At 38.4% G+C, this 21297-nt stretch overlaps 2 protein-coding genes across 6 annotated transcripts; both read left to right on the top strand.

The window, feature by feature from the left end:
• Window positions 1-118: 118 nt before the first annotated feature.
• LOC145908383 (baculoviral IAP repeat-containing protein 7-like) lies at window positions 119-15721 on the top strand. 5 transcript variants are annotated; one of them, XM_082995650.1, is made up of 13 exons: window positions 119-375; window positions 644-1686; window positions 2175-2364; window positions 2430-2508; window positions 2634-2692; window positions 2819-3251; window positions 3469-3661; window positions 4241-4469; window positions 4657-4784; window positions 9350-9467; window positions 10492-10705; window positions 13457-13540; window positions 15013-15721. In XM_082995650.1, the coding sequence occupies exons 2-13, from the start codon at window positions 672-674 to the stop codon at window positions 15154-15156; spliced, it is 2886 nt and encodes a 961-aa protein (XP_082851776.1). In that variant the 5' UTR covers window positions 119-375; window positions 644-671; the 3' UTR covers window positions 15157-15721. The 5 variants fall into 5 exon arrangements, with proteins under 5 accessions (XP_082851776.1, XP_082851780.1, XP_082851775.1 ...); XM_082995654.1 differs by having other exon boundaries at window positions 120-375; window positions 1559-1686; XM_082995653.1 differs by lacking the exon at window positions 119-375 and having other exon boundaries at window positions 407-932; window positions 1559-1686.
• A 2518-nt stretch (window positions 15722-18239) lies between these two features.
• LOC145908203 (3-galactosyl-N-acetylglucosaminide 4-alpha-L-fucosyltransferase FUT3-like) lies at window positions 18240-21036 on the top strand. The gene is made up of 6 exons (XM_082995427.1): window positions 18240-18319; window positions 18498-18542; window positions 18834-18935; window positions 19299-19372; window positions 19581-19697; window positions 20115-21036. Exons 1-6 carry the CDS (start codon window positions 18308-18310, stop codon window positions 20821-20823), a joined length of 1059 nt encoding a protein of 352 aa, XP_082851553.1. The 5' UTR covers window positions 18240-18307; the 3' UTR covers window positions 20824-21036.
• The last annotated feature ends 261 nt before the right edge of the window (window positions 21037-21297 follow it).

The raw sequence follows: 21297 nt of genomic DNA, 5'->3' as shown, positions 1-21297 counted from the left end.
GCGCTGCGGTAGGCAGTTAAATGAATGGGCAACACGCTGGCGCCACGTAACGTGATTGCAGCTATATATGAGTAGGTCTCGGCAGTGACGTCATCATTTAAGGTGTTTTGAGCTGTGGTGAGGACATAGATGTTGAAAAGGTAAAGCGGTTTGGAGGTGTCATCTATGTTAAGTGACGGTGTTGGATGCAAAGTGTTTTAGTATCAGCAGTTTATATTTTAAATTTGCAATCTAAATAGTTCGCTGAAGATTTTGTCGTTTTCGCTGCCCTGGCGTCGGTAATCTTGAATCGTTGTAAACATCGGTGCTACAAGTTGACCTCTCCTGTGAACACTTGTTGATTTCCCGCAGAAGAGATTGCCGTGCGTTGCTGAGGTTTGCAAATTTTACCACTTTTATGCCAAAAGTACGTCGTTTTGAGACGTCTACACCATTTCAGACATAAAGTTGTAGTAAAAATATATTCCTGGCACCAGTTGTTGGACGGAGAAGTTTCGTACATAATTTTATCGTTTGACAATTTTGCTTATCATTACCAAAACAACTTTTCTGCAAGATTAGTCTTTAAACAAATAAACTTGCATATGGAGGACTGGTTTAATGCTGTTTTTATTTCAAATAGTTTCATAATTGTTAAATTTAGAATCTAGTTTGGGAATCTGCTATTCAACATGCTGGAAAGAAACACAATTCAACATCATCACATCCGTTTCAACAGAAATTTGATAATGGCATTAATTGTCACACTTATGATTGGGAAAGCCTATCTTTTAGAAGAGGCCATCACCACGTTGCTTCTGAATAGTATCACTGCCTTACTTGGAATTGCTCTTGTTAGCAGTTGTGAGTCTTATCCAAATAGAATCCACAGTGCAAGTGCAAAAAGCAATGGAAAGTATGATGAATGCTGTGAAGAAAAAAACAAATCCCTGGTAAATGGACCATGTTTTCAGGACCACATTAATAAAAATCCACATATGTCTGATGTAAACTGCAAGCAAAAGATTGAGCCTTTTGTAAATGTCTGTGAAAGTGTTGCACCAAAAGCTTCACATGGTCTTAGAAAAGAAACTGATTATTTGCTGAACTTAGAAAATTCTGCAAGCAAGGATGGAACAATTGTAGAAACAGATGCCAAAGCTGGTGTTTGTGGTCAGTCTTATGAGGAAACAGAAATAGGGTGTGCGGAAAAATTACATGATGATTTAAAATCACAGTTTCAGAGCAGCTTGTCACTACACAATGAAGGATCTTGCTTTACTAAATTATACGGAGACCTGGAAAACAGTGATATTAATATAGTTGAGCATGTTGCAATGAAAAAAGTAAACTGCTTTATCTCAGGAAACTATCATGGGAAGGAATCACCTAAGTCTAATCAAAATGCAATGCAGCCTCCAAACACAAAGCAAGAACAGCAGAATAATTGTATGCAGACATCTGATAGTTCATACACTAAAAATAAACAAAATACATCTGTCGGAATTTGGAAGGATATGTGCATTGTTATTGGGAATATCTATGTGAACATTATATACCTATTCTGTTATTTGAGCAGACTACTCTATACAAGTGGGAAGTTGCGTGAGAAAGTTGTACATGTTTTGGGAATCACCAGGGAAGAACCAGAGCAATTAAATGGCGGGAACACGCCAGAGGATGGTTCCACTCCAGTGCACAGTCCAGGTATATAAATAAATCGGTGTTATGTGACAGTTGTGTCGGTGTCGTGCTGAACACATACTTATTTGTGTATAAAGAGGGTAAGCAGAGCACTTGAAAGTTCAATGTTTATAATTGGATAAGTTCATTATGTTTTGTTTAAAATATATTGTGAAGAGAGTAGTTGCAATGCTCTGAAGATTAACTGATGCATTAACTGTTAAACTCTGTTTGCCCTTCCCTCAGGTGTATTTAATTGATACAATAAAGCTTTATTGATAAAGCAGATGCTTTATTCAGTAAGTTGTGCGGTAGAAAAGAACAAGCGACTCAAAACAGACTTATATAAAGCGGTAACTGAGACACAAGAAAAAGGCAATGTACGCTTTGATACACAGGCGAACAATTTGGTCGCCGCACTAAACTATGTACATTAAAATAAACTTTGTAACTACAATGTTGTTTTAGAAGTTGGTAAATACCTTCAATCAATAACTTACTTATTTACACAGAGGATGTCAAAAGAGAAACCTACCGCTTAAAAACCTTTGAGAGTTACCCGAGTAGGATTAACTTTATGGAGTTTGTGAAAGCTGGCTTCTACTATCTGGGTGTTGAAGCGAAAGTGAAGTGTTTTGCTTGTCACAATGTTGTGGAAAATCCATCACGCTCACTTGACCCTTTTTTGCTGAGAAATCACAAGTAAAAATACAGTTTCCCTATGCAAAGCCATCGTCTAACCCCTGCTGTATCACTTTACTTATTAGGAGAACATGTGAATTTACAAGACACATGAGTGATTGTGGCAATGTGCCTTTGGTTGGTTCAAATCAACAATCCGGACCGGTAGGAAGTTATTAATATTTTGACCCACAGTTTTAACTATTTGATAAAGTCAGTATATTCACCAACTAACTGCTTTGATCATTATGATATCAACTTTTACGAATCACTGTATACTTATTTTTTAGAGACTGAATGTTTCCACTGGCAACGTAGCACAGCAAGCTGTAGAAGGGAGTGGAGCGAGGTGGATTAAACCACACTTTTATATTTCACATCATGGGCAATCTAACAATTTGACTTAATTTTTCATTTAATAGAGATACTAATGAGTAGTTCTCTTATTAAACATGGGAACAATTATATCATGCAGACCAAGCCAGCCTATATCTACTCTGCAAAACCCAATGTACCAGACAGCGAGAGTATTAAGTCCTTCTGCATCAGTCAACACTCCCTTAGAGCGACCTCCAGGCAATGCAGTCCCCATTATGCGCCACCTAGCGGATATACCAAACCCCGAACATGTGGAACTGATCCGACAGCTTGATTTGTGCAAGGAAGTGGACCGTGTTCAAAGTTTTACATCTGCATGGGCGAGAAATTCCCTCCCAACTCCACATAGCATGGCTAAACATGGGTGGTTTTATCTCGGCAATCTCGACCGCACCCAGTGTTTTAGTTGTGGCGGGGTGTTGCGCAATTGGCGACTGTCTGATGATCCAGGGGCCGAGCATTCCAGGCATTTTTCAAATTGTGCAATGGCTCAAGGTATTGAGTCGAGAAATGTTCCAGAGGAAAACCCGGTATGTGTGAAACAAATCAAGATTTTTGAATGCATTCATTAGCTGTAGTGTGTTTTCATCAAGGGCATTTAATATGATAAACCAGGGGTTAGCAACCTTTTGAACACAACATGCCAGTTTATAGAATTTCGGAAAATTATAATAACTTTTTAGGTTTGATAAAGATCGATAGTGTACGTGTACAGCAGGTAACATTTCACATCATTTGTATTCTTAGAATCACAGGCCACCTGTAAATTTCCAAGAACTAACTGAACAGGAAAGAATTGACCTGAGAAGCATGTTTCCTTGTGATTCACCTTCCCACCCACACATGCGATCAATGCCCAGTCGTACTGTAACGTTTGTCAATTGGATATACACCAGAACGACACCGGCAATGCTGGCTGAAGCAGGATTCTTTTCACTTGGTTAATAACTATTAAGATTTGCATCAAATTAAATACATGAAATAAAAAAAAAACTTAAAATTTTTTGTATGCAACCTGAAGGCCCAAGGATAATAGTTTCATATGACCTAGCTTGATCAAAGCCCCTTTTACCTTCAAGTTGTAGTGAGTTGTAAATAATTAAAATCTTGGTGAGATTTGAACTTACAGTTAATTCTACATGCAAGCAATAAAATTCACCCTATATGTTGCATTAAAAATTTGAAAATTTACAGGATAAGTCAGTTTTGTTTTAAAATAAACACTTGGTTAGTATTTTAATAGCTAGATTTTGTTACTTCTTTCAATAAGTAAGATAGTTGATAATTCTCATAACAATGTTCATGAACCAAGAATCTTAAACTATCAAATACAATCTACTTGTAGCAAAATGTCATTCTGAGATTAAAGAGACTGGGCCATACTGTTGTTAACATTGCCGTGTTTGAAAAACGTTTCAGCAAGAATGCAAATAAAAATGTCTTTGTTATTTGCATTATGGTGTGGCAGAAATTTATATTGGAATTTAAATGCAAAACAATTTTCTTAATTTACATTCAGGTGTCCGTGATCGCGTCAAGTGCTTTTACTGCAACGGAGGTTTACAGAATTGGAGAAGAAATGACGATCCATGGGAACAACATGCTAAGTGGTATCCACAATGCGAGTACCTCCTTCAAGTTCGAGGCCCAGAATACATTCATTCTGTGGTCTCACGATATCCTGACCTTGAACGACCACAAATGAACAATAGAAACCAGAGTGTTGCCAGTCCTTCCAACACAGTGGAGTATGTTATTAAATTTGAAAAAAGACTTTATTTTTTTCACTTATACAACAAAATTTACTTTTCTAATAACCTGTATTGGTTGCAGGAAAACCGTTTTAGTTTTCGAGCACAGTTGCAGCTTCATGAATTTTTGATTGAGTGTAGTTTAGCATACACAAAGACTTTAAATTTGTTGATTTTCTTGCAGGCGACAACATCCAAATGTTAATGTTGAAATGCCGCAGCCTCATTCACCACCAGTTCCGACTAATCCTCCAACACAAGTTTTAATGGTGGAACAATTGATGCAAACTGAACTGGCATCTGCAGTACTAGGTGAACTTCAATTTATTTCATTTTGTGAGATAAGACATAGTGATTTTAAACACATTTTCGTATTTATTGTACAGGTGTATTGTGTTTAAGGCAAAAAATTTAAATTTTAGGAAGATCAATTAGTTAACACCTCTTTTTAAGTTACTAAATGCTGTTTTGTTTTTTTATTTATTTCGATGTGCCGGCTTTGTTGAGAGAAAAGTACTTGGTCAAGATTTTGTTTTAAATTTTTTCGGTAACCAAAAACTTTGTATGTGACACTTGAATGAACTTTAATATGTGACACTTGAATGAGCCCAAAAGGATGAGGTAATTTTGAAAAAGGTTCCCAGCAACCATTGTTGGAATGCAGTTGCCTGGAGCTTAATTGATTACAGTCAAGTGCTGACGGGCAATATTACATTTTATTAAGGTTGGGTGAATGAAATGGATCTCGAAAACTCTTGTGGACACTTATACAAATATACAAAATTTAGTAACTTTTTCTCCCGAAAGTTTATTTAAGCAAATACTTGCCACATGTTTTCATCCAACTCCTATCCATTAAAAATCGAAATTCCAAGGTATGGAGTAAATTTTTAGCATTGTCCACAGCCCACACAGAACATTCATGGCAACCATGTGCCAAGACTTTTGAGGAAGGCTATCTGTGGGTCGCGACAGATATGTGATGTTTTCATAACTTGTTACAACGCATAGGCTACAAACAACTAGTTGGGCCTACTGTCGCTAGTAATGCCTGTGCCACTAACATTGTGCACAGGCATTGTCATTGAAACATCACAGCAATCATTATCATCAACAATGAAAGTATCAAAAAGCAGTTTCGGGCGTTCAGTTGTAAGTAGCAGTGAGATATCAAGGTGCAGTGTTTTTCTTTAACTCTGGTCATGGAGAAGAAGCGTAAATATGTTGAAGAATATTTGAAGTTTGGATTTACCCGCATAATCTGCACTTGCACTAAAAAGCCTCCGTGTGTGTGCAACGTGGTGCAGTGCTGAATTAAGCCGTCTAAATTAAACCGCCATTTACACACCATGCACCCCCAACACGTGAAAAAAAGATTAGGAATTCTTCAAACGTCATGAAGACGGTTTGAAACGTCAGAGATTTGACTTGGGAGGTAGTTTTCAGATTTTAGCGTTGTCAAATACTCAACCACGGATTTCAAACTTGGCTATGAAGTTGCAAGTCAGCCGTCTTATGGAGCAAAGTGATTGCCAATAAATGATATACTGTAAAATGCACTTTGATTGATATTGCTGTTGGGAAAAAAACGGTGGGGGTCGCAAGTTAGCTTAAATCAATATAGGGGGTCACCAACCACAAAAGGTTGGGAACCACTGAAATAGACTTTACAGAGGGCCAACTCTACATTGACACACCAGAATATGCCAAACAACAGTGCTTTGAATTACTTTAGGTTTATGTTAGGATTTCTTAATTACTGTGATTGGTAACGCCCTGTGTCAGGTCAACCAAGCTGACATTTATTCTGTGTAACCAACCAATACCAACCATAGGCATCATGTTTCACCCGCTCGTAACGAAGCTTGAAGGTTGAACTTTGCTAACTTGTAGGTGATGCAATGAGGCGTTTGGTTGCGTTCAATAACAGGAACCGCCCAGAAGTCAATAACAAAGCAATTTCAAGTCTGTTAATAGGTGAATTCAGGACTGCTTTGCATTTTTCAGCTTGTTGCAGCTATGTTTATTCTAGTCATCAATGCTTCATTGATTGAAACTTGTCGGTTTGCGTTCGCAAGGTCCTGTGTAAGTGGCACCTTTCCACCATTGACGTCAAAGAACCCTTTCTCAAATATAAGGGCTATCATCAACGAATTATGTTAAGTCAGCATTGGCATATAGCTGATTTACGGCATACAATCCTGTCGGCCTATGAAAAAAGTTATTGCTGATTTATGACAATGCATATTAATATCCGTTACAAAAATCGTTTGAAATTATTAATTTTACATTTTCATAAATGTTGTGTCAATCTACGCATCTTGTCAAAAACTTATGGAAATCCCACGAGTAACGGCAGAGTTATGTGCGGTTGAAGTTTTGTCGACTGGAAAAAAAGTTTTGTCGACTAGCGTCTCTTTGGTGTGACTTGTGTCGTATGGAAAAAAGGTCGACGAAGCTTCATAAACTCTGACCTTTCGAGTTAAATAATGCATATAACTGCTTGTACTTTCTGCTTTTATCGTTCGTCACAGCGCCCAAATGTGAATGTCATTTCACAAAAACAGTTTGAAAAGAAACAATGTTTATGAGGTAAATTTACCCATAGTTCAATGGTGCGCAGCGCAACTAAAGTCATGATGCATGTCAAAATATTTTATATTATCCGATCACCTGATTAAAAGACCAATTTTTGAAGGTTCCCGGTGGTGACTTTTTTGTGCCATGTTATGTTACATACTACTTGCTACCACCAGCCTTCATATGGCCTTAGTTATAGATTACCTTAATTCAACCGTTTCGTAACCTCGTGGTTCGACGAAATATCAGGTTCTTCCGTTTCGAACCCTTATCCGCAAAATACGGAGAACATAGAGGAGTCGCTACTCTTTGAAACTTGACTTATTTTCAATAATATTAGGTCTGCAGGTTAAACCTAATCGTATTATACTCACCTAAATTAGATGATCAAATTTGTGCAACAAAGGTTGTTTTTGTAGCTGTGTGTACAGTATAAACTTTGTGAGTTTCCTTTTGGGGATAATATGGCATCGTTTGCTGGTAAACCAACCAGGATTACTAGTACTGGATCATATTTCATGCAAACCAGGCATATAGGGCTAGCCAAAAACCCAGCAACCTACACAACTGTGACGTAGCTTTACTACAGAAGTTAAATGCATCGAACGTTAGGTTTGACTTCATAAAATAACCGAATTTGTCGCAGTTCTTACATGTTATACCGGTATATCTTGGGGATGCGCAATATACAAAACGGTTCTTTTCAAATTTTAACAGAGAATTATTGTTTCATGGCCATGGTTACGACAAAGTCAGCCTTTTTCTTGAAACAACAAAAAGCTTTTAGTCACCAAGATCTATTCTAGACCTTGACAGAAGGCGGTTTTGTTTGTTGACGTCATAGGCATATTCGTATATGTCAAGGTTGACAGCAAAGCATTACGTTAAAGCTGTGGGCTTCTGCTTAAGTCGGTGACGTAGCAGTGTCAAATGGATCAAAGTCATCGATTTTCGTAGCTTGCGCAGACTTGTATGAAAAAGTGGGTTTGACCCATTATGACAAAAAACACCTGTCATTATGAAAGGGCTGGAAGGTTCCACTGGACAAAAGGCTAAACGAAAACGTGTTAATCGGTATTGCTCTTCTGGCACTTAGTTTCTGAAGTGTTTATTTGAAACCGACGTTTCGTCTGCCATTCGGCGAGACTTCCTGAGGGAAAACGTGTTATATCAAAAGTGAACTTCCATGTTCTTACAAGCACATGCTGTACGTTAAACTTTTGCTAGTAACGGGAGAGGAAAATTACTCACAGATGAGAGAAGTGTAAATATGTTCAACGAATTTACTCATACATTCGGTTTCCTGGAGGCTCCAAATTCCCAGGAAAAATTTAATGTTTACGCAGTAGTGAAAAAAAGACTTGCGAACAAAAAGGTTTGGGAAACACTTCTCCAGGTCTAGACAAACATGACTAATTGGTAATTTGTGCACTTACCGGTGTTGTATTTCCATTAACTTGTTGCTTGTGGAACTGATCTTGAAACAGACAGTTAAGCCTAATGGCTGTACAATAAGATTGGGCTCCATTTTCAACTCACCCCATTATGTCCCGTATTTAGTTCAATTAGTCTTCCGCGCTTTGCCACAAAAGAAAGGAACCCCATTACTTGAAATTAAATGTTTCTTAGAAGCAAGCGGGAAATTTCATTCAAACAACTACAATCAACTTGTTTGCTAGGTGGTACCGACGGATATGTCCTGTCTTTTGTCGTGTATCCAAAATATCTCACAAAAAAATGACTGACGATCAGCGCCATTGCCATCTTTCATTTAAATTCACGCAGTTTTAGTGTGGATTTCTCAAAAACACATTTTTTGAGTTTATGTACCGGTAATACTCCGTTCAGAATCCGTCGTTTTTTGCCTTAAATTTGTTAACCACTGTACATTAATCTTTTTTTGACTGCATCGTATATTGCAGTGTTTTCCAGACTTTCTTGCCCACGGAATCTAAGGTTAATAAATTTGACACGAAATCCCGAAAGACATTTTTCTGCTTTAAAACCAGATAGCAGTTGATTGACGTTACTGATTCCCTAGTGTTATTGTATTATTTGTCTGGCGCCAGACTTATCTTATCCCTAAAAATAACGGTTCATTGCACAGAGATAACTCGTTAGATAACTTATTTTTGCTTGCTTTTGTGAACAGCGTATATGGTATCTGTATTTCAATTCCTCTGATATTAGGGCGACACAACCAGCAGTTTTGTACTACATACTACAACGCTCCGAAATCCGTTTTTCACCATCGTTTTGCACCCAACTTTCTTCATTCTGCCCATTTGTTTTTACAGCAATGGGTTTTGCCGAAGATGCTGTAAAGAGGGTAGCTGAGTCCCAACTGCAAACACATGGACAAGGATTTACATCTGCTGAGTCGTGGGTTGATGCCGTTATAGCAGCTGAAGAAAGGCAAGTTTTGACAAAAAACAACAAAAATACTGTAAGGTCAAACTTTATTTTGACCCTATAGTTTTCGTACTTGGCACAATGCCTTGTGATGAAAAATGTGGATCACTTTTGGGGATCACATGATATTGTAGGGGACCAAACCTTTTCTTTAGAAATGTCTTATTTTTAAAGTTCTTCATAGTGTTTATTCTTTAAAATTCGATGATCCGTAAATTCATGGGACCTGAGTGAAATCTGTATCAAAGCAAGGCAAACATTTACGTATTTTCGTTTAACTATGCCTTTTTCGTACAATAAACGATTAAAGTAGGAGCACCCTGTCCACTCCCTATCAAAACACTCTGATAAGACGTCACAACACAACAAAGGCTGGACACACCCATCACACGCCCTTTGAATGTTAACCCTTATGTTGTAGGACAAAAACCATGTTGCTCGTATATGTCAGGGTGCTTGATCAAGCTTTTAGCAAGCGAACCACAACGGTTGCACATTCTGCGTGGGACGAACACAAAACGCGTTTTAAACCGTTACAGTCAGGAAATTCATCTTTTCTGACTGTATAGAGGAAAAATAGCCTACGTATCCGGATTCTAGACCCAAAATATCCTGTTTTGTCGGGCAGCCATGTCACGCTCCATCGTTTAGTTTTTAGTTGACAATTCACGGGATACGTAAAACTCTTGGTTGCTTCAAGCTTGCCAAAAATCGGATTCTGCCTTTATAAAACTGAACTATCAACATATACGAAAATGCAACCCGTATATCTTCGGCTGTTTTTCTAAGCTCTATGCCAAAACGAAATCTCCATGGTTTGAAGGTATAAATGTATTATGTGCGTGTGCAAAGGGACATTCATAGAGAATGTTCAATATCATTATACACTGCCCTTTACGTGATAGAAGTACATAGGAACCAACATCATGCGCTCCGCGTCACCTTTCGGTGAATCCCCTGCTGGTACCGTTTCCTTTCTTTTTTCTTGCCTCGCTTCGCTTGAATAACTCCCTTTTTCGTTTTTCAGCAGCTCTTCGATGAATGCTGTTACCAATATTCCCAATCCTACGCCTCATATCCCTCTGGAAGATCCATCTCCAAGCCCAGGGGAGCAGAGTTTTGATGTTGGTGATTTTGATGACATCTACACGAGTAATCATAACTCAGAGAGAAGCATCGATGTCGAAAATTCGCCGGCGCGGCTAAACGCATCCAATACGTCATCAATTGTGACGTCACAGGTGGGTGTGCCTTGCTTCATGATAATGTCTGCCTACTTGCAAAGTTTGTTTTAATAAACCACGACTTGAAGAGTACTGAATTGACACTGGAAAATATGGTTGGGATGCTAGAATAGTCTTGACAAGGGTTTTGCCGCTAAAACCAAACGATTATTTCGCAATGAAGTTTTTTGAAACACCATTTCTGTCCTTTTTTAGCAGGTTTGTGTAGCGCTCGTGCGAGGTAGCGCTCGTGCATATTGCTTACTGTATGTTGCATGTATTAATTCTACATTTGTGCAAAAAAAGCCATAATATTGCAAAGCTGCAGACAGGGTGTGCACACGCACTGTTTCGACCTGTAAGGTCTCATCAGTGCAGCTGTTGAGTGGCTAGCACAGTGCTAGCTGTCTGCAGCTTTGCAATTCTACATTGTTTTTGTTCTATATTAATTCTAATGGTGAAACGGCATTTTATCTTGACACCGTGCAAAGAAATGCATTTGCTTTGCTGTGAGGGTGACATTGGGAGTTACAACAACACCGAAGCCCTTAGGGACTTCGTACCTATTCGCTTCGCCAAACAAATCATTTTGAAGGTCGTTTCTCGTTTGTATTATTGGATTTCTTTTTCTGTTCCGCTTAGGCAATGTTGATATATGGCTGCTTTTCAAATGGTTCCTCAGCACTTACTTTGTGTACATACCACGCAGCTAGCGCTTTATATGAGCTGGCTGATATTAAACATTCCGGTTGCTAGCTGCGACGTGAGTTACATCCGCTTTGCACGATGTGAACATGAACACAGATGAATGCAAATACTTACTCGGTACATTCTTGCAAAGCTGATTCAGCAAAACAATGAACTTTGTTCGAGAAAATGCAACCGCTGCTGCATTTAAAATTTAAGCTGCGCTGAACAAAAATCACTCGAGCGTGCAAATTTGCAGCTGCAGGGCGAGGGTTAATCCAAATAGGTTCTTTGTGAATGGGAGTTATGCGAGCTCTGCAGAAGCGGAACAACGCGTTTTTGGGTTAAAAATGCGTGCTTTTTTGCTCATATATGCGGATGTGCATATATGGATATGCTTGTGTACACACATCTGTTACCGGGAAGTGAAAGCCATCGGGATCCTGGTATAGTTAAGTGCACTTGCCCATAAAAGGTCACAGACCCTTGTAAGTGAAAGTTGTAAACCAAATAGCACCTGAACCACTTCCAGTAAACGTTATTTTTGGCAAAACCATTTTGTGTTTAAAGGGCGTGTTGCCTTGCGTTGGCGTAATTGAAAAAGTGTTGTGAATGCCAGAGGGAAGGGTGCTGGCGTTGCAGTTAATCAAAGTCGAACCAAAGCAAAACAAGAATTTACGGTAGAAACCCCTCAGTTACAATGCAAACAGTGAATATGATGGCCCCTCTAAACTCATAAACCCTAGTGGGCTCAGCACCCTCCGCACAAAAACCATCACGTTGGCCCTACTTAAGTGTCTGCTTCACCTGAAGCACATTCCAGGCAAAGTGTTTGTAACGTTGCCCCTATGCTGTGTATAGTGACGTTGAAGACAAAGCATTGCTCACAAACAAATATATTTTTTCCATTTTTGCTGACGATGGTAATGGTTAAAGTTTAACAGAAAGAGATGCCGCGAGAACTTAGTGGTACGGACAGTTTAAGTGGCTTTTTGCTGTAACTATAGACAGTGGCGCTTGACTATATAGCCCATAATTTGGCTTCATATCCAAAACTCTTATAACTGTCGCATTGTATTGTCTCCGCCAAGGTGTTCAGTGGTACGGCTTTCTGTAGAATTGTAACTTACGCGCTCAATGTATTCATGATGTAATTGTGTACACACTTATATCGGGTATCACTGTGTTATCCGTTGAGTACAATGTAAAACACAGTTGAGGGCCTCTGGTGGGTACAAATGCCTGTGTACAAGAAATGTCAAAAACGTTAGGTTTCGGTTATAAAACAATCCAACGTTGTGCAAAAAGAGCCATAAAATTCATTGAGAGCTGCAGAAAGGGCCGGTAGCACTAGCAGTTGTTTGGTCGCAAAGCGCTCCACAGTGGTTCGTCTCTGTTGTTTGGTACCCAGTTGGGCACCCAACGGATCGACGTTGACCAAAAGGTACCACAAAGCCCATAATTTGTGTTCTTGCTGGTGTAAAAGCTAGCCCAGTGATACCTTACAGGTCGAAACAGTGCGTGTACACCCTGTCTGCAGCTCCCAATCAAACGTTACCTTGAACTTTGATCGGCATTCAAAACGGTTTCGGAAGTTATGTGCAGGTTCAATAGTTCACTGTTGACGAAACTTGGACACTGAAATTTAATCCCACGCTTCACAAAACGACTTTACAGGCTTACTGGGACGTGTTCCTCCATTTTCTTCAGATAAACTAATTTGTATAACATAACACTTGGGCCATTCCCGACGCAGACATTCAAAATCAAATTTGTGGGATTTTCTCACACAGGAAAATCAGAAAATCAGTCATGGAACTCTGGCCCCTTTTGCTTAAGATTTTGTGGTTAACGAATAAGAACAGGCGAAAATTTTCTCCATAAGGTTTCATGTTTCGCACATTTGCGTATGGAAAATTCCCAAGCTTCCAATTGGGGTTGAATTCTACGCCAATGGCGGTTCGGGGTTTTCTCATACGTGAGAAGGAACACCATTGTTTTTTCATCAATCTTGACAGTGACATTCTCCTCTGGCTGCTAAGGGAAGTTAGCTATTTAACACCAATGTGTATTTTGTTCCAGGATGCCCGATTGGCTGAAAATCTACAATCAGAGGAGGAAGTTGCCGACCAGCTCAGGCAGTTACAAGATGATCGAACTTGCAAGGTAATGACTGTTTAACACAGTGGTTCCCAACCTGAATTCTATAGCGAACAAGTCCTGCACAGTTGCCACGAACCAAAAAATTATGGCAAAAATGAGTGAGGTACCATCTTTAAACCATGTTTTGGTCGCATTGTTTGAGTGACAGGCCGTATGTGATCGTATAATTTTTAAATAATTTCAACTCAACTGTTAAATGTATAGGTTATATTGTTTGCGCCAAACACATTTGTCAAATGTTCTTGTGTACCACCTGGAAGCCTTTCGCATACCACTTGTGGTTCGCGCACCATCGGTTGTTGGGAACCACTGGTTTAAAGCACCCCTCCTACATACATACATTTTTTTGTAAAATGTCGCCCGTAAAGGTTGTATAATAAAGGATTGTAGAGGTTGTATGACGTAATGTAAAAACACTGTATTGGGACGGAAATCTGACCACATTTGAACGATTTAACAAGCCTTCCAAATTGACACATTGCGTTTTGTGCCAATTCTTCGTCAGGAAAAGGATTTTATGGCTCTCGTTGCGAAGGTGAAACTTTTACGATGTCCACTCTTTAAAACAAAATTTGCTTAAGATCAAAGCAATAATTTTCCCAAAAAGCGCCGTCTCCTTTTTCAATTTCCCGAAACGCTTCAATGGAGTGATTCCCTATTGTCGAATGTCCTTCAACTCTGTAAAGAAATAGAGAATATAAAATGACTGCATCAAATATTTCTCATAACAGCGCAAACAGGGTGGAAAATTTAAAAATTTAAAATTACGTGTAATTTACAAACATAAATGGTCCCCAACGTCGTAACGTTCGATTTTGGACAGTGTTTGTCATGGAGATATTCTTCAAACCCGCATCAAAGTAGACGGATACGCAGGCGGGAAGAAAATTGCCCCAATTACTTGTAACTTCGCCCTGCCATTATCTTTCAAGTGTAATTTCTGTCTGTAATATTCATGTTGCAACCCTACAAGAGGTGCAGAAAGTGGACACTATTTCGACCTATAGGGTCTCACAAACGTTGACTACATACTATCGGAAAAATGGAAAACTGGTAAAACTGTGTGCACGGTCTGGAGCTCTATAAATTTGAATTATTGTGGCACTCTGGCGCCACCTGGTAAAGTACGCGTTTTGCAGTAGAAAACAACACGTAATGAGTGGGTAGTTTCAACAGTCAATTAAAATGTCAACCAAGCTGGTTTAATATATACTTGTTAGTGTATTATGTCACATGCATTCAACCAGATCCACTTAAATATGAATACTTCCATGCCATTCGACGACGTTTCTGCCGAGGTGGTGCTGGGACGACGCAAGGGCCACAATTTTTTCAATATTGGAACACGGTTCATACAGTTGAACTCAACGTGTGCTACTGGACTCCAGGCATTGCGGCCGACTTCCACACTGTTTCAAATCCTACTTAGTATATATTCTAACGGTTAATAAACACCTTGAAATTTATTTCTGTAGGTTTGTCTTAACGCTCAAGCTGACATGGTTTTTATTCCTTGTGGGCATTTGTGTTGCTGCATCGAATGCACGAGAGCCTTACGAGTCTGTCCAATATGCAGAGTGCGGATTGACCGAGCAGTTCGCACTTACTCATCTGCTTGACAAAAGTAAGTACACGGCTAGTCAGTACCCAAGTTCAGCAGATCAGTGGGAATCCACTTTGGATGTGAAACGTTACAAGCGCGTTTCGTTTTGATGGATTATTGGAAAAACGTGGATTGTGGTGTTTTTGATTTTGGAGGAAACCAGAAAGCTATGTTCGTGCACAAGAAACTTTGTTAATGCGGATCCTATATTACTTGTTGCATGCAACTGTTACATGTCGACTTGGGTTTGTATATATATGTATATATAAGCGATTTGTTGCCCAATTGCCAGAAGTATACAAAATACGTTCTTTTCCAACTAAGATATTTACTTTTGTATGATTTCCAACTATATCACATGCAATAATATTTTAAACTCTGATTTATTAAAAACTGTGATTTTCTGCCTCAAGTTTTGCTAAATTGGCAAACTGATTAATTTGTGCTGCATATTTATCCCCAAGAAAACTTGGCATCCATGTTAGTTCGCGGTAAACCGTTGTTTTTTTCAGTTCTGTTCATGTTCGCGGTAAACAATTTTCAGTTCTGTTTATGTGTGAATAAATATCATGTAACCTGGACGAGGATTTTCTAAACTAGTAATTGTAAACTTGCCCCTTTTCTAAGGGCCCTTGCTAAATTGAAGGAATGCAGATGAGAGATTGTTAATTGGCATATGAACAGGAGCGTGCTGACGCAGGAGTGGATGGATTCGCTCGAGAAAACCAGAGATTTAAGTCACATTGTAATTTTGATGTGAAGTTTCCACCTGTGTCACGCATAGCAAGTGGCATTGGGAAAAGGTGGATTTCAAGAAGAAAATATTAAATGTTGTTAAGTCATACGAGTTACACTATTGATAAAAACTTCCTTGTTTCAGGCCTCATCAGTATCAAATCCCGGAGTTTTGAAAGTTATCGGCATTGATACACATACTGAGTGGTTAGCTATTATCCCCAAAACTATTTCTGTGGCCTGTAACCCATGAAGGTACTATTTAAAGGAGTGAAATGATTGCAGCATTCATTGGACAAAACACAGCAAGGATATAAGAAGCCTCCAGGAGGATCTTATATCCTATAGGATAGCAAAAACAGTACCTGGGGGGACTACCAAAGCAAATTCCTGTGACAAAGGACCATACGCTACGCATCCATGTTACTATTAAAGAAAGGTTTATCGGAAATTCCTTCTCCCTTGTGAGCAACAGCGCGTTTCATGACTTAATTTTCCTGACGAAACCCAAACATCCAAGAAACGAAGCGTGCAGACGAAGTTATAAGCTTTCCGTCAGAACTCTTACAGCTTTTTGGCATTCGGCTTCGACTGCAGACTTTCGTTATCGCACTTTAATGTAAATACGTACCTCACTGTGGTGTACCTTCGCTATTTAGTTCAATTAACTAACTAACTACGTTCGCACTACTTGGACTCACTAAAAATCTAGTCCGCTTATAATCACTATTGTTTTTTACACTAAAAACAGCATGCAGTAGCTTTTTACTACAGGATCAGCCTGACTTTTGATTAGGAATATATATTTCGCCCAAAGGGGATCTTTAGTTTCTTGCAGTAAACACAATATATGATATTAAAAAACGTCTTATTCAAATAGAAACTTCTACCCATTGTTTTTTAGCATTGGTATGCCATCAAACTGGCAATCTATTGTTGATTAGAACGAACGGAAGTTCCTGCCATCTTTCCGTGCAGTTTTTATATATACGTGACTACATTGCACGACTAAAACTTTCGCTTATTTGTGGTAAGCCTTTGTTTGTATAGCTTTTTTAGTAATGTAGGGTTGCTGGTACAGTTTGGACTGAGCTTGGCAGGTAAAAAGTAACCAAAAACTGTGTATTCTTACAACAGTCGTTTAAATAGAATAAATGGTCAGCTTATGTATTTACATGAAACACCAATGCGTAGAAACAAATTGAGTTGAATTCAAGGTCGTATTTTGCCAATGATAACACTGGCGCGAATTCGGTTCATTCAGAGGTTAGGTTAATACAGAAAATGCGGTTTCTTGACACCTCAGAAGTAAAGCAATACAGTTGCGCCTTGATGTAAATAACCAGCAAGTTAGTTTTTATGTGTGAAGAGAAGATTTTATCGCATTGGAACCACAGAACAAAAAGTAGGCTATTCTCTACTGAGAGCACAGACGTGCTTTTACCTATGAGTCAAAGACACATGTGACTTTTCGACAATCTGTTATGGCTCCATAGAAACAGCCAACTCGCTTAGGAAAGAAATTGTGTTGTAAATCAAAATTAAACATTTGCGGTTCATATGTGGTGCATTTGGCTGTTCCTCCAGGTTTTCTCTAAAACGTTTTGTCATGATTATTTGGCTTCTGGTACGTTGAAACGAAAAAACAATCCCTGCCAACGTAGGTTTTGTCCATCTGAGTTTGTTTCAATTTAGTGCAGAAACAATGTAAATGAATCACATGCTAATGGTTGTCAACCTCTGATCTGGTTTGACTGATGGATGCACTGTCCGGTGTTTGACTCTATGTTTCTGAATTAAACTATGCCTATGGCGACTGTTTTCATATCATGTTTGTTGACTGACCATGTACACTTTAAAATATTTCTGTTCAACTGAAACATGCTAGGTAATTGATTCTGGATATGATTCTGTTGCCAATGGCCCTGACGATTTCCACCTCATGTGTCAGTATATCACAATCACAGAAACGTTAATTTCAGGTTAAAATCTGTCAGTCTTGATATGTTCGACAAATATGTCGCTTTTGTAACAAGCATCCTCAGCGTCTCAATAAAAACAATACAGGAAGTGGGTTAAAATTGATAGGATTGCCACTACATCGCAACACGCGCCCTGCACACAATCCAGCCCACAGTGTCAGTTGAACAGAGAGATTTTCAAATGTACATTGCCAGTCAACAAACCTGACTTCAAAACAGTCGCCTTTGGCATAGAATGAGCCTCTACTCCAAGTATCGATGCAATGAAAAAAGTTATGAGGCTTGTTGCAATGCTGTGCTGTAAACAGGTTTTGAAACGGTGCGCTGATTCGCACATACAGGTTTATGAAAACTACACCCTTCTGTTTACTTTTGAAGATGATTAGAAAAAAAAATTACTGTTTGTGGACCATATTTGTGTTTGGCATAGTTAGTTGTGTCTACTACACTATGCGAAAACCGGTAAGTTATACTGGTTCGCATAGCTTGAGAATGTAGGATATTGAAACTTACATTAGATACCTATCATGAAATTTGCGTGAAATTACTCTTGGTGTGTGGCGGTTTAGATTTATTTTCATTGTTTAAAAATAATTATTTGACAAGAGGTGTGAGTGCACAAATTTTCTTATAATTTCAGAGTCATGTTCTTCAACCTATACAACAATACAATCCTAACAGAAAGGTAGGTCTGCAAAAAAAATATTTTCTGAACTCAGCTTCACATATATTTTATTAAGTACTTCTGCAGTTGTACATGTTGATAACTAACGAGTAAATTACAAAATAAAATGTCACAAAATTAATACAGGAATCAGTCAGTGCAAGTTGGTGTTGACCGACTGATCTATCTTTGTACGTATCAGTATATTTATTAAAACAAATGATCTACACACTGAAGGAAATCGTCTGTAACTTTGTTTTAAGCTTCCGTGTAAATTACATTGTATAAAAATAATTTATTTATTTGTTGTAGTTCACCATCCTTATTATGTATCCACAATTCGGCACCCATAAACCTGTGGACCAATTGCCCAAGGAATGTGGAAATTGTGAAGTGTCAGTTGATAGAATTAAGGTATGGACAAACCACATGGTGGCATCTGTGTTGTTTTTTTCTTATTATTTGATGTTGTATTAAAAACATCCATTAACGTTGTTTTGTCGCGTGTGTAGTATAGGCTACGCATGCCAGAAAAAAAGAATTTTTTGAAAACTGTGAAAAAGTGTTTAGTGCAACCCGAGTGACAATTAAATAAAATTTTAAAGCAAAACATATTCATACTATTATGATACTGTATAAGTTACGTGTGACATGTCACTTTGAAAAGGAATCAGATAGTAATAAAATTTTTCAACTGATTACTACCAATCCTCTTCAACCGAAACAAAATGCGTTACGATAATGTCGGCATCGTATAACTGTAGACAATGTTTATAGGTAAACAATGGCAACACCAAGGCACTAATCTTTCACTTCAACGACCCGACGTTTGATATTGCTCCGAAACATAGGTATGTGAAGCACTTATTATATAAGGGATAAATTTTCTGCCTAATCCGGATAAATTTTTCTGTTAATTAGTTTTGTTAATTATGAATCAGTTGTGTTTCCATTTATTAAAGTTTCAAGTTACCAACCGTCCAGAGTGTCAAGCCCAATAAGATATTGAATTGTTATTTTCCTTCAAGTTGAGATTTTGAAGCAACATTTATATGGCAGGAGATTGGATCAACATTATGTTTGGTTTACTGGAGAAGGCCCTGTTGCCATTTACCATCTACGCAAAATGAATTTGAGGGAATACGACGGGTTTTTCAATCTCACTATGAGCTACAGGTTTGTGCCCACTCTGTATTATTCACCATGGTAACTGTACAATACCTAAAAAGTTATAGCTTTGAGATTTCCGTTTCAATCGATTCGGGGAATCATTACCCATTCTATTGCAATAGCTTTGACGATTTCCACCTTATGTATAATCTATGCCACAATCACGGAAAGGTTTATTCCCAGGCTAAAACCAGCCAGCTTGACATTTGAGAAAAATATATTTCGCTTCGAAAAACATCACCAGTGTCCATAAAAAAACAATACAAAAGGAATAAAAATAAAAATGCTTGCTTCTATGGTTTTATGCAAAAGCTTTTGACATTTCAATCTGTTTAACGCCATGAAAACAGTAGTAATGAAAACAACGCAATGTCCATTAAAACCACAAACCAACATAAAGTTGTGTTAAATGATAATTTGCAGAAGGGATTCTGACATCTGGGCCCCCTTTGGAACAACCTTCTCACTGTGGAAACAAAACAAAAACTTGCCTTTAAATGATAATGCTGTAGAAAAACTAATCAAAAAGAAATCCCGAACAGTATTGTGGGTTGTATCAAACTGCAACGTCATGCCACACGCTCGAGAAAGAAAGAGCTTCGTCATGGAACTGATTGACAACGGACTTCAGGTGGATCTAGGTGGGGGATGTTTCAACAATATCAAAGATGACTTCGAAAATCACAAGTACAAGTTCTATCTCGCCTTTGAAAATCAATGGAACTGCAAAGACTACATTACTGAGAAGTTTTGGGATAACGCCTTAAAACACGGCACGGTGCCAGTGGTGCTCGGGCCACCTAAGAAAGACTACGAGCTTGTAGCACCATCTCCTAACTCATTCATATACGCTGCTGATTTTGACTCGCCTAAAGACTTAGCTGACTATTTGAACTATCTGGACAAAAATGATACAGCTTATAAAGAGTATTTGAGTTGGATGAAGATTATGCCTCACATACAAGAGCAGGAGAAAAAAACAGACTTTTGTCAACTGTGCAGTTTTTTGCACAAAGTCGACCAAAGCATCCCCAATGTTGAACCTCGCGTGGTTCATTCGTTGTACGATTGGTTTTTCGCAAGGAATTATCAACAATGCCTTAAAGTTCCTAATTTGGGAACTGAAATTTGATGTATCTGGCGAAAATGAAACTGTTGATTTGATACGCGTGGTGTCTACAAACACAAACGTAGTTTTTGTTTTACAAAACGCACTTGCTTTGAAAACAGGATCAGCTTGGTTTACTGAAAAGGAATATATATATTTCCCCCTCCGGCATTGTCAATTCCTGCATAGTAAACACATACTACGTCATAATATAAAATTACTACGTTGGTAGAAACATTAGCAACAAAGTACACTAGAATTTTTTTCTTTTGAGTATTCAGAAATCATGTTTTTTTAGGAAATACAAACAAGTGTGCTTTTATTTTTATGCAGACCAATACTGGAACACGCCTAGACCAAAGCAAATTGTATTTCTTTTTTTTCGAGATTATTTGTCCGTAAATGTTTTTGTATATGGGGTCAAGTGCTAAAGGTGGCAGTGGTGAGCATTTAGTGGTGTTTTAAATCAATTAAGCGCTCGACAATGAACGAAGAAGA

This window comes from Ascidia mentula, chromosome 7, assembly GCF_947561715.1.
Source record: "Ascidia mentula chromosome 7, kaAscMent1.1, whole genome shotgun sequence".
NCBI classification, from domain to species: domain Eukaryota; kingdom Metazoa; phylum Chordata; class Ascidiacea; order Phlebobranchia; family Ascidiidae; genus Ascidia; species Ascidia mentula.
Note: the sequence above shows the minus strand (reverse complement) of the source record. Positions and strands in the feature narration are given on the sequence as shown.

Coding starts and splice junctions, on each gene's coding strand:
- LOC145908383 (XM_082995650.1), top strand. CDS start 672: ATGCTGGAAAGAAACACAATTCAACATCATCACATCCGTTTCAACAGA. Junction 4,470..4,656: donor AGTCCTTCCAACACAGTGGA/GTATGTTATTAA, acceptor ATTTTCTTGCAG/GCGACAACATCCAAATGTTA. Junction 10,706..13,456: donor CATCAATTGTGACGTCACAG/GTGGGTGTGCCT, acceptor ATTTTGTTCCAG/GATGCCCGATTGGCTGAAAA.
- LOC145908203 (XM_082995427.1), top strand. Junction 18,543..18,833: donor AATACAATCCTAACAGAAAG/GTAGGTCTGCAA, acceptor TATTTGTTGTAG/TTCACCATCCTTATTATGTA. Junction 19,373..19,580: donor GATATTGCTCCGAAACATAG/GTATGTGAAGCA, acceptor TTTATATGGCAG/GAGATTGGATCAACATTATG.